General features: G+C 39.4%; 1 protein-coding gene and 1 long non-coding RNA gene across 2 annotated transcripts; both read left to right on the top strand.

Moving 5' to 3' along the window:
• The first annotated feature begins 2,295 nt into the window (after positions 1–2,295).
• On the top strand, positions 2,296–4,055 carry LOC120295342. The gene is made up of 2 exons (XR_005552698.1): positions 2,296–2,506; positions 3,716–4,055. It is a non-coding gene; the product is annotated as an uncharacterized LOC120295342 (long non-coding RNA).
• A 6,812-nt stretch (positions 4,056–10,867) lies between these two features.
• LOC104455537 (cucurbitadienol 11-hydroxylase) lies at positions 10,868–12,692 on the top strand. The gene is made up of 7 exons (XM_018877454.2): positions 10,868–11,092; positions 11,201–11,353; positions 11,666–11,914; positions 11,993–12,082; positions 12,187–12,265; positions 12,342–12,448; positions 12,561–12,692. The coding sequence occupies exons 1-7, from the start codon at positions 10,868–10,870 to the stop codon at positions 12,690–12,692; spliced, it is 1,035 nt and encodes a 344-aa protein (XP_018732999.2).
• The last annotated feature ends 1,161 nt before the right edge of the window (positions 12,693–13,853 follow it).

Genomic DNA, 13,853 nt, shown 5'->3' with positions numbered 1-13,853 from the left:
TCCATTGATCAGAGAAGAGCTGAACGTTTCTTTTCAAAAAGAAAACCTTGCACTGGGCTCTGTCAAATGTGAACATATTCACCTTCTTCCCTCAAGATTCAAAAGTTGAAGTTAATGACTCAATAGGTGGCTCGGTGATTTGCACCATCCCAGGAAATGAAATCACCGTGACATATTATTTTCATCTGAGAAAGTCATTGCATGAATCATCTTCCATAGGCCAGATGCAGTGAACTCCGGCTTTAAGTTGAGGAGAAAGATTTGCATGTCCATCATTCGTCTCATCGTGAAAATGCCGGAGTTCTCACGCGGTTGCCCTATGTGGCGACCTATGCCCCAACAGGCGACTACTTCTGAATCATTTGTAACTTACTTCTTGTTGAATGCGTTCAACTCAACCCCCACCAGAGAGCAAGTGAAGTACCGCGATAAACAACGAACACACAGCCGATTTGACATGAATGAAGACGGAACTGCACTCGACATTGGAGAATTGCTCAGAGACGAGGGGGGTGGAAACTGACCTGAATCTACAATTTGGACTTCAAAGATATCAGTGGACGCGAAACTTCAGCAAATCGCCCGATGATCTACTTAGGACTGAAGGATGACTAAACAACGGCGGGGGCGCCCTCTCTACTCTGCTATCTAGAAGAGAAGCACGCAGTGGCAGCGCAGGAGAAGGAGGTCCGGAGACGAGGGACGAGACGAAGAAGCTCCGGAGAATTGGACGAGAGAAAGACTCGTGGGAGAAAGATGGAGAAGCTCTGAAGAAAGGACGAGAGGGAGGAGGAGGAGACGAGGACAAGAGGCGGGGGAGAAAATGATTTTCTTTTTTAAAAATGGACATCGTTTTCCCAATTTTAAGAAGCTATTTTCTTTTATCAGAAAATATTTTCTTTGATCATTCATTTTTTACCCCCAAACACAAAAAATTATGGAAAATATTCCGTGAAACAAATATAGCCTTAAGTAAAAGAGAAAAAACCATAAAAGATCATAAACAACGTGCATTGATGATACATTCATTTTGAACTTTATACTTATTATGGCACATTTATTCTAAACTTTTTTATGATATAAAAAAATATAACTTGTAAATATATAATACATTTACTCTAAATTTTTTTATTTTCCCCAGTGCTCAGTCACTCTTGGTTCACCAAATAAAGATATTATTAACAAAATTCATGTGTGAACATTAGGTACTAGAGCCAAAACTTTAGAAAGAAATTGCTTGTCTTGACTTACCCAATTTAAAGCTCAGATCTAGTGGGTCTAGATGGCTAGGTGAATCACTAGACACATAATCAGGTCTAGGTAAAAAGTCTTATAAAGCAATCCAAGGTCCAATCATGACTATTGTCCCGACTTGTTAACGAACGGAGATTCTTCAGCTCTTGCTAAGTTTGACCTGAGTACAGGTGATTCGAGGATTAGATGGAGTCAAAATGAGATTGATTATGCTTTACTTGAATTTCTCAAGGGCTCCCTAGCCTAACTTGGCCTTGATATCTAAACCGAATTGGCCCCAAACTTCCTAATGAGTTATTTTTAATAACTTATAAAGCTTCATTTAACTAGTTCAAATATGTTCTATATTAAATACACGAATGAGTTTCCATATGACAAAGAAAAATCATGTCAGTTGTAGTTTTCATTTTATGATGAAATTTGAGCTAGAGCTTAAATTTCATGATAAAAATTAATAACCAAGTGGTGTCTAGATAGGGTGGTATTGAGACATATAATACTTATCGAGTTAAGCTCAAGCCAGAAGTTCAGAAATAAAGTTCTAGGAAAATGAAACCTCAACTTCAAGTCAAGTTTGATTACATTAGGTCAAATCAATTTATTTCATTTTGTACATTTGGTTTGTTCTAAGGACCTCCAATTCAAACCTCAGAGAGTGATTTTTGTTCCATGCTTAACAAAAATAATGATCTCATATGTCCAAATTAGTCATCGTATTACAAGTATGATATATTTGGGAAATAGAAAAGTACACTTGATACCCACTAATTAGCTTTCAAAGACGAGAATGTCTTGCTATGGAAACACCTAAAGTTTTCTCGGCCCTTTCCTATTGACCATTTTCAGAAGAAACGTGCTAGTCCTGTTCCTAACTTGAACCATCATAACGTACATGTGTCGAATATGGTAAGACAACTTCGAATTGCTCATATCCTATATTATGTTTGGAAACATATAGAATATAACGATGATCAGATCGTTAAATCGCTCAGTCCAAATCAGGCCGAACCGATCGAGCCCATTACGAAAGCGCGACCGCAAATCCGGCTCGTCATCTTGTCGGCAACGTTTTCCCATCGACTCTGCCACTGTCTCCAGATCGCGATCGAGGCCGAAAGCTCGGGAGAAGCGACCGCTGGAGCGGCGAATGATCTGCTGCGCGGATCTCCACTTTCTATTCTCCATCTCGTAAGCTCGAGCTGAACGCAGCTTCCGGCAGCCATGGCGCTCAACCTCCGCCAGAAGCAAACAGGTACGTCGGCGACCGAGCTTTGCTCCTTTTCCGTCAGTAGGCGTTTGTGCTCGATCGATTGATTCGGCGGTGAAAGCGATGCTCCAGCGAGAACAATGTAATGTCGTAGCACTTATTTCGCCGAATCCGATATGCTAAGTTCTGCTGCGCGTGCTTTGCCTGTTTTCATTTGCTAAAGTTAGGGCCGGGGATGTTTGCGATTAGGCGGAATTCTCGTTTTTTGTTCTTGTGTTTTGGTCTGAATTGTGGATGGATTCTGGAGTAGGAACTGAGGACTCTTAATAGTTAATCCTACTAAATGGATTGTGATTTTGGGCTCTTGTTGTTCTTTGCATTTGCCACGGGGCGAATCTGATTCGTAATCTTTTTTTGCGCGCGCAGAATGTCTCAGCACCCTACGCTTTTTGCTCTCAAAAAGTGCTAAAGCCGGCCTGAAGAAGTAATTGGGAATTTGAAACTCAATTGATGTCATTCTTTTAAGTATCCAAATAAAAGACATATTAATACAAAAATAAAAGATAATTGCCTATAGAAGTGGTGAATTGCTTGAGATTCATGGTATTTTTTAAGTATGAGTAATTTGGTTCGGTTTTTTGGGATATCGTCCATCTAGATTCCAAACTGGCCCAAAGCAAAACCCCACAGGGTTTTCTCTTCCAAAATGCCATTGTAATCCTATAGGAGGATCGAACTCAATGTGCTTCCATTTTTGGCACCTAGGAGTGGGGCAGGCTGGATTTTGGGGTATTTGCGTCGTGCGAGATGACAGACTGGGAAAGGAGAGTGGCTGCCTGGTTCTTTATTTTGAGCTTGATATTGTTTGATAAACACATGGTTTACATATGTTTTCCCAATGAAAGTAAGTTCTGGAAATAGTGGAAAATTTCTGGGTGGAGATGGTGTCATTCTAAGATGACTGCCATCATTATAGCAAGATGCTGGAATATCGTTCATCTATGCCTGTTTTCAGCTACATAGGATCCAATATTTGTTGACTACTTGAAATGCAGTTGCAATTCCTTCTTTACCTAAAAGGTTTGTGCAGCCACTCTAAATTTTGAGGACAGATCGGTCAATGTTTATCTTAGCTCAATCAGTTCTGTGAATGAACATTTTTCTTTCTTATCAGTCCCTTCGTGCCGAAATGAAAGCCGAAATGCATTTTCTCCTGGCAGTTTCACTCAGACATTGTATCCTATATGTTTCCAGGTGTCGCTCAGTGAAAGTGTCAACATCTTGATGGTGGATCTCCCTTGATGCAACCTTAGATGTCTGATGACTGCAGCGACAGAAACTGGACAAGCAGATTTACGGTGTATCTTCTGCATGAAACTCATCCAGGAAAGAGTGGGTGGACACAAAATACCTTCTTGAGCAATCCCAGAGTTCTGCGTCCTTGTGCTTCTCAAGATACTTGTATATCATTTTCTCTGTGTAGGTTGTTATACTCGATGTGCAGGCATTTATTGTTGAAAAAGAGACATTCTGCTGTCCCTTAGGTACTCACGTGATTTGCGCTTATCGAACACCTTTCGTTGTTTGTGAGTTAGCCTTTATAGGTTTCTCCAGTTTTGATACCTTACAAAGGTTTACAACTTCATCATCTGTTGAATGTGGCAAATTTTTGCTATCAAAAGTGTTGTGCACGCGGAATAGGACCAAGCGAATCGGATAAAATAGTCGGAATGAAGGAAAGGAAATCAGTCATCGGATTTATGTGGTTCGGTCCGAATATCGGAACCTATGTCCACGAGGAGAGCAGTATGGAATTCCACTATAGAAACAAGCGATACACTAGAGATTACAATTACTCCAGTATTCAAACACACTCTTAGTGTTTCCCAGCTCCTAATTATATCCAAATAACTCACACAGTATTTAGCCCCTCACAATTCCTAGTGAAACCTCATTCAAGGAATTAAACAAATTCTACTCACAAGAATTTAATTGGCTAAAACACTTGGGTATAATTACAACGAGAAAATCCCTCACATAAGAGAACTCTCTACACTCCTCAAGAGCTCTCTCTTGGCCACCGAAATTGGGTGCACTCTTCTCCGTTGGACATCTCTCTCTTTTATAGTCTCCATTATTTATGGCAACGTGAGGAAGTCTTCTTCAAAGAAAGAAAGGACAAAGCAAGCCCACCATAATACATGGGCGTCCATGCATGTGCATGCATTAAAGGAGAGGAGAAAATGGATGTGTGAAGCTTTCTTTCTTCTTTCTTTGACCCATGCAATGAATGCCATCATTGCACTTTTCTTCATGCATGCCAACTCCCAAGCTTTCTCAAAGAAGTCCAACTTGACCACTATTCTCCCTTGCACTTCAGCCGAACAACAAAAGACATAGCTTCTATTCAAATTAAATACAAGCGGCAATTTTGGACTTTCCCTCTCACGGCTGCACGCTCCCTTCTGGCCTATTCTTCACGCTTGCGGCTCGTAGATCCGCATGCAATATTCTTTGAAAATTTTGGCTGATTAATTCACATGTGCTGCTTTGACTTGCACATGGTCGAGTTCACGTATTCTCGTTAGTTCGATTTTATTCAATGGGCTCAAACTCGAGACATATTTTCAACAATTTCCATCTTGGCTCGACGTTTCAGCCAAGTCATAATCACTTCAGTGGACACCTCGCTACTACTCTCCCACAGCCCCAATGGGTTCAACTGACACATAGTGCTTCTAAGTTCAAGCCGCGCTTAAACTTCCCCATAATTGTGGACCTCATCAAGACACCAACTCCACCTACATAATTAGCTACTCCACAAGGATTTTCTGACATAACTTCCTGTATAACAGATAAAACAAAACCATCATTGCTTCCATATCTGATAAAAGATCAAACACGCACCTTGTCAAATTCAGCAGCTACAACAATCATTAGCTCTATCGGCTCCACCTCGCTATAAGCATCATCCGTGTCGATTATTCTGCTAGTACCTGCTACCTTAGGACTTTCTGGTTGCAACTCCACCTTGAGCCGAATACCGTCCAGATCCGTATTAACATTGCCACAAACACTCCTAGCCAGAAGTACCTAAGACTCATCAAAGGTAACTTCTCTGCAGTCAACATGTGAATTTATATTCGAGCACCACAACTGATTGCCCCACTCACCTTGTGCATAGCCATGGAATATGCACCTTGCCCTCTCATCAAGCTTACCATCACTCACTCGAAAATAACACGAGCAACCAAATATTCTAAAAATAGAATAACTAGCAACGTTACCTAATCACGCTTATTTAGGAGTCCACCATTCAATAGCAATTAATGGGGATCTATTCACCAAGTAGCTTATCGTATTAAGCACATCAACTAGAATTCTCCTAGCAACACTAGTACTAGAGATCATTTTACGGACCGTTTTTAGTAATGTTATACTCATCAATTTTGCAAATTGTTGTGATTTATTGGCACTAGTGCGGTGTTTCACTATGCCCTCTGTCATGTAGAATTTATTTGCCAGCTCCGAGTAGAACTCCATGCTATTGTTAGTCAACACATGCTTGATCAACTTACTAGTTTCAATCTCAATCAAAGCTCTCAACCGCGTGATCCTGACACCAACATCAAACTTGTGCATTGGCACAAACACCTAAGTCTTCCTCGAGCAATCAAAAGACTCTTGAACAGATGCATCCAATGTCTCCGAGGCGAAACCTGTCACTGTCTCACCTTGAAGTTTATACAGGCCTCCGTGCTTGATTCCTTTCATTATCATTAAGGCACCTTGAACAACCTTCAGAACTCCAACTTCTGAAGAATACCTTCAACCAGCTAAATCTAGGGTACCTAAGGAAATTAAGTTTTTTTTTTTTTTTTCAATTCTGGAATGTGTCTTACTCCAGTTAATATCCTCACAATACCATCATGCATTCTAATTTTAACATCACAAAACACCCAACACATTGCACTTAGCATTGTTCCTAACTGGACTTTACCACTACCCATGCACTGATAAGTGATAAACCAGTTCTTATTTGGTGTAACGTGAAATGAACAACCAAAATCAATTATCCATCTATCAAATGACGAATCCTCAGTGACATATAAGACACAATCGACACCATCAAATTCATTCTCAGCTACAGCTTCAACATTATCTTAGAATCAACTCTAATTCCCTTACCATTTTCATTTTTCAGCTTAAAATAGTCTCTTCTACGATGCCCACTATTGCTACAATTCCAACAGACAACTTTACCAGTCCCAAATTGACTACGTATGTTCATGTTCATGCTAACACGCGTACTAGTTCTTCCTCTACTTTCACCTACTAAAGTAGTAGACACGGGTTCACCAGATTCTTTCCTACAAATGTCTTCACTTAGAATCAAATCACGAACCTCATCAAACGTCAAATTTCGTGACCAAGAGGAATTACTAATAGCAGTAACAGTAGTATTCCAACTATCAAGCAATGAGGATAATAAAATCAACGCATGTGCCTCATCTTCAAAGTTAATCTCCACCGAACTCAATAGGTTAATGACCTCGTTGAATTTGTTGATATGTTTAGCTACTGACGTACCTTCGCCCATCTTTAAGTGAAATAAAAGTCGCATCAAATAGACCTCATTGATCGTAGAGGGTTTTTCGTACACATTCAATAGGGCTTTCATTAGTCCCGCAGTGGTTTTCTCCTTTACGATGTTAAATGCAATGTTACGAGCAAACGTTAGCCGAATAACACCCATTGCTTGTCTATCCAGCAATTCCCACTCGACATCCTTCATCGAGTCTGGTTTCTCCCCAGATAATGGCAAGTGCAAATTTCTCAGGTACAGACAATCTTCAATCTGCATCTTCTAGAAAGCAAAATCCTTCCCATCAAATCGGTTGATTCTCACAATTCCATCTTCCATTAGTCACCGATTCGCTTCACGTCAGCCAAACCAGGCTTTGATACCACTTGTTGTGCACGCGGAATATGGACCAAGCAAATCGGATAAAATAGTCGGAATGAAGGAAAGGAAATTGGACACTAGATTTACGTGGTTTGGTTCGAATATTGGAATTTACATCCATGAGGAGAGCAGTAAAGAATTCCACTATAGAAACAAACGATACACTAGAGATTACAATCACTCGAGTACTCAAACACACTCTTAGTGTTTCCCGGCCCCAAATTACATCCAAATAACTCACATAGTGTTTAGCCCTTAACAATTCCTAGTGAAATCTCACTCAAGGAATTAAACAAATTCTACTCACAAGAATTTAACTGGATAAAATACTCGGGTATAATTACAACGAGAAAATCCCTCACATAAGAGAACTCTCTACACTCCTTAGGAGCTCTCTCTCGGCCACCGAAATTGGGTGCACTCTTCTCCGTTGGACATCTCCCTTTTTTATAATATAAAAGAGAGTCTCCATTATTTATTGCAACGTGAGGAAGTCTTCTTCAGAGAAAGAAAGGACAAAGCAAGCCCACCATAATCCATGGATGTCCATGCATGCATTAAAGGAGGGGAGAAAATGGACGTATGAAGCTTTCTTTCTTCTTTCTTTGACCCATGCAATGAATGCCATCATTGCACTTTTCTTCATGCATGCCAACTCCCCAAGCTTTCTTGAAGAAGTCCAACTCGAGCACTATTCTCTCTTGCACTTCAGCCAAATAACAAAAGACAAAAAGCTTCTATTTGCATTAAATACAAGCAGCAATTTTGGACTTTCCCTCTCACAGCTGCACTCTCCCTTCTGGCCTATTCTTCACGCTTGCGGCTTGTAGATCTGCATGCAATCTTCTTTTGACAATTTTGGCTGATTAATTCACATGCGCTGCTTTGACTCACACGTGATCAAGTTCACGTATTCTCATTAGTCCAGTTTTTTTAACGGGTTCAAACTCGAGACATATTTTTAACAAAAAGTCATGTTTAACTTTTGACCAACACATGTTTAACTTCATGGGTTTAAGATGCAATTTTCCCTTTCAAATCAGACGAGTGCTGAGGATGTACCATTTATCACCCTTAGCATCTTGTCAGCCATTCTCGATTTTGGAATCTTGTCACGAGGGCAATTTTATCATTGAATTTCGAGTCTGACCTTGAATTTTCATAGTCGCAGTTGGAAAATTGTCTTTAAACATGCTGATTATTTGTTGCCGCTGCCGCTGCCAAAGGAACTCCTCTTTTTTTTTTTTTTTTTTAATGAAAAACCTTGAGGAGAAAAACAAAATTTTTGTCTAATTTTGATATAAGGAAATAGGAGAAAAACAAAATTATTTGTCTAATTTTGAATGGCGGCTCATGGAAGGTCTAAGGAGGACTTAAATCTTTCTTGTTTGTTTTTTGGGCCGTACTGTATCTTTTATTATATATAAAATGGCATAGGAATGCGGCGGGCGGGTTTGGGATGTATGACGTGATGTATGACATTGTTGCTAACCCGTTTGCTTTTTGAAAAGAAGTGCCAAAGCCCGCCGGAAGAAGTAATTGGGAATATGAAACTCAATTGATGTCATTCTTTTAAGTATCCAAATAAAAGAAATATTAATACAAAAACAAAAGATAATTGCCTATGGAAGTGGTGAATTGCTTAAGATTAATGGTTTTTTTTTTTTTTAAAGTATGAGTAGTTTGGTTTGGTTTTTTGGGATACCGTCCATCTAGATTCCAAACTTGGTCCAAAGCAAAACCCATCAAAAGGTCCATTTGTTTCACGAAAAATAAATGATTTGGAAAATATTTTCTTAAAAAGGAAAATAATTAATCAATGAAAAATATTTTCGTTGTAGACAATGTCTAAATATTTTCGTGGACGATGAAAATATTTTTCATTTATTTATTTTTTTCAGTGCTACAAACAATTATTTTAAAAAATTTAAAATCACTCATTTTCTGCAAAACAAATGGAGGTAACATCTCCTCCTCCATTTTTCTTTTGTAATTCCAAGGGGAGTGCATGAGTTGATGAAATATAGTCTATATTAATTTGGTCCTATATGGGGAACGAAAACAAACCAAAGTGAATTGGCATTGAAAAACTCAATTAGCTTGGCTTTGGTTTCAGACGTGTGTATAAAATTATAATAGTATGGTGTCACACTAAAAGATAATCTGTTCAACTGTATAAGCAAGATAGGAATCACGTGTTCTATGTTTGGGAAATTTTCAAATAGGCCCTATTTTCTTAAAAGAGTCATCAGAGGAGACCCATTCTTAAAATAAACTTTAGGCGTGGAGTCTTACATTACCGCTGGAAATGGATAACTTTGATTTCTCTTGGCCGGGCAAATCTTCGCATGCTTACCAGCACATGTGACTCACATGTGACTATGGGACGAAATTCACGTAACTTCGTGAGAGTTAGTGACCTATAGAGTGAGAGTGATATCGACAGACTTTTGGAGGTTGGATTTGGATGGTCAGAGATTGCATACTTTGGGTAAAAGAATAGTCGTGTCATCCCCCTGGGATTAGGGGTGCGACAGTTCATGCAAATGTCTCATGCAAATGTCGGCCATCTATAAATCTGGTCTCTTTGTAGGATTAGAAGAGTCGCAAACTTGAAGAGAAAAATGTGGGTCTTTTCATTGTGCCTTGCGGTAGCGACTTTATTGTACTTTGTTCGTTGGGTCTACAAGTGGAGAAAACCCAGATGCAATGGAGTTTTGCCTCCAGGTTCAATGGGTTTGCCTCTCCTTGGGGAGACTCTTAAGCTCTTGATTCCCAGCTACTCTCTTGACCTTCATCCGTTCATTAGAAAGAGAGTTCAGAGGTAACATCCTTCCACCCAAGGTTTTGTAGATTGCGGGGTCCATATTAATTTGGTCTTGTGTGGCCTGACTCTTGAAAACCCGATTAGATTGGCTTGGCTTTCAACCTTATCGTGAATATCACGCGTGCGTCAAGTTGTAATGGTATGGTGTTGCACTAAAAGATTATCTGTTCAAAAAAAAAAAGAAAAAGATTATCTGTTCAACTATATAATTACAAATTGAGTACTCTATGTTTTTAATCTGTCAGGTTGAGTTTGGTTTTTCTACTGGTAACATTCTTTGGTTTCTTTACATTTTTCTACCCAAACCCATAACGACCTTTCGAACTTCTTTTAAGGTTGAATATAAAAAAATAAATGGATTTTGAGAAGCTTGAACGATGAGAAAGCGCTTGAGTCCATTCTTAAACTCTTTCAACGATGTTTGCTTAATAGAGATTGCCGCAAAGGAAACAGGTTCTCTTGCTTCCTGAAAGAATTAACGTGATAATCAATGTATTCTGTTTTCTGGTATGGGCCAATATTCCGAACCAGTTTAGCAGGTCGGCCAATCATTTTTTCTGTAGACCCTGAATTTAATAATCACATCCTTCAGCAAGAAGGGAGGCTCGTTGAAATGTGGTACTTTGACACCTTTGCCAAGATACTTGCAATGGAGGGTGAATCCCGCTTGAGCAGAGTCGGTCTAGTTCACAAGTACATAAGAAGAATCTTTCTGAATCACTTTGGCTCCGACATCCTCAGAGAAAAGCTGCTTCAGCAAATAGAGGAAGGGGTTGAGAGATGTCTAAGAATGTGGTCTAGCCAACCGTGCATCGAAGTGAAACAAGCTGCTTCTGCTGTAAAACTCTAGTTTGTCAGTTTGGGGCATGTCTTCTTTAAAATTTACAACATTGAAATTTTTTCATTGAGCTTACAAGTTTATTTTGTTGAACTAACCATCTTTTAGATGATGTTCGATTTCGCGGGGAAGCAACTTTTTAGTTATGATGCTGATGAGGCTTCAGCAGACGCTACCAATGAGTGGAGCAACAGGTTCTTAAGAGGTTTCATGGCATTTCCCTTGAATGTCCCTGGTACTGCATACCGTAGGTGCCTAAAGGTAATTAAAATTGCAACACCTCTTATGTTTTCGTACATTTTTATCGACAGAAGAAAATCTCAATCGCCATTTCATTTTCCCCTGCAGTTAGGAAATGCCCATAGTGCCAACTCCAACACCTAAATGGTTCAAAAAGATAGTATACTGAGTTTTTTCTTTAGCCATAGAGGACTGACAGAATAGGCTTCAAGGAGTAGGAAAGCATGGGCTATGAAGTAGAAAATTAGTTTAAGGCAAACCTTGGAAACAAAACAAGTTTTGAGCCAAATACATGAATCTTAATCTTTTTGACAATTCATCGTTTCACTCCAGGAACACAGGAAATTGATAGATATGCTCAAAGGTATCCTGAGGGAGAGACTCAATTCAGGGAAAACAAGCAATGTGGATTTTCTTGATCAGGCAATTGACAGCATGCCCGATCAGGAGTTCCTGACAGAGGATTTCATAGTTCAGTTGATGTTTGCGGGCATCTTCGCAAGTTCTGAGTCTATTTCGACAATGCTGGCTATGATCTTCAAGCTACTGTCTGAGACCCCAGCAGTCCTAGCAGAATTAAGGGTGAGAGGATTTACTTAACAAGTATGAACTTGCCATATTGTGAAAAATTGTTCAATAATGACAATGATTACATCGTAGGCCGAGCACAAACTGATCCTTGAAAAGAGAGAGCATCAAAGTACTGCACTTTGTTGGGATGAATACAAGTCGATGACTTTCACGATGCAGGTGACGCAGAATCCCTTCACAAGAATATATATAATTACGCCTTCTATGCAATCATGTTCCAACATGTAAAAGTACTCTTGAAAAAAAAAAAAAAAACACTTCAGGTAATAAATGAAACACTCAGGCTGGCAAATACCATTCCAGGGGTACTCCGAAGAGCATTACAAGATATCCCAGTGAAAGGTGAGTGGTCCCGATGGATGTTCGCACTTTTGAAACTCTAATTAGCAATATACTCTCACAAACTATGCACTTGCAGGATTTACGATCCCAAAAGGGTGGTCGATCATGGTAGTCACGACCGCTCTTCATATGAATCACAATGTGTTTGAGAATCCTCTTGAATTTAACCCTTGGCGCTGGAAGGTGTGACACTTGAAAAGCTAGCAGATATTTCATGAGCTTTCTCTTCAATAAATCTTCATGGACTGAATTTTTTCCGTCTTCTTGGCATATCTTGATGTCCATTGCATATCAGGATCTTGATTCAGGCACAATATCGCAGAACTTCACGCCTTTTGGTGGAGGAATGAGACAATGTGTGGGTGCAGAATACACTCGAGCCTTCTTATGTGCATTTCTTCATGTGTTGGTCACAAAGTTTAGGTAGACAAATTCTCAATCCTTTTCCAAATATATTGGTCGTCTCTGGCAAGAAAATGTGGCCGAGATCTCGTGGCAGTTGTCTCATGATCTTCTTTTCTGTCTACTTATTTACAGGTGGACAGAAATCAAGATAGGAGATGTCTACCGCAATCCCATACTAGGTTTTAAAGATGGTGTTAGCGTAAAGCTTTCAGAGTCATGGAACTAGGATATTATGATCGAGTATCGATCTGAATTAAAGATCCCCAGCCTTTAGATATCGTGCACATCTAAACTTTCCTTTTTCCTTTTTGCAGCGTACGAAGAGGTCAAAACATGAGAAAAGTCTAAATAAAAAGCACATAAAATTGCTTCTCTATAAGTATGCTTCCCGGAAAATTGATGATTTCATGCCCCGAACCCCCAACATGCGAACATCCCACCACGATTGATAAATTTGCAACATCTCAGGATGTGTCGTGGACCCATTCCTTTTTTTTTTTTTTTTAATCTTTCAATTAAATACAAGCGGAAGCATTTGATATAAACAATACCTGGTCAATCATATCAATTATAATAGGAATAGCATGGAAAATACCACAACATTAAACCAAACACTTCAATTACAAATTTACTGTTAATCCTAGGAAGTTTAGTGATTACAAGCCCTTACACCGGCAACTTCCAACCAACCAACAAAAACCAACAGTAGGTCGGGGTTAATCTAAACTTCACTAACGCCAGACCAAATCTCTAGTCTCCAAAGGGACCACGAACTGAGCACAACGATTCTCCATACTATGGGCCTGAAAAATATTAAATGACAACAAGGTAAGATATAAATATATCAGCGAATTAACGACCTAAGCCTCAACTAAGACGCTAATTCATCTCAAAGGTAGCCTAAACATGTAACGTTATATCGATGGCAAATGAATAGCAAAGCAACCCTTGCTTTGCCTTAACTATGAACATGGTCAAGCAACCAACCCTAAAGACAAATATTAAAGCTGTCAAGTAACCCGTAGACATCATGGTCAAGGTGCATCCTGCACATTAGTTAATCACATAGGCCAATATCAATGCATTAAGTATAACTAATAATCAGAACACATTTCATAGTACCCATACGCATTGCCAACACACGTGTTCCAATTATTATAACCTCTCGGGCCACAACCACCAC

Source organism: Eucalyptus grandis, chromosome 7 (genome assembly GCF_016545825.1).
Source record: "Eucalyptus grandis isolate ANBG69807.140 chromosome 7, ASM1654582v1, whole genome shotgun sequence".
Taxonomy (NCBI): Eukaryota; Viridiplantae; Streptophyta; class Magnoliopsida; order Myrtales; family Myrtaceae; genus Eucalyptus; species Eucalyptus grandis.
Note: the sequence above shows the minus strand (reverse complement) of the source record. Positions and strands in the feature narration are given on the sequence as shown.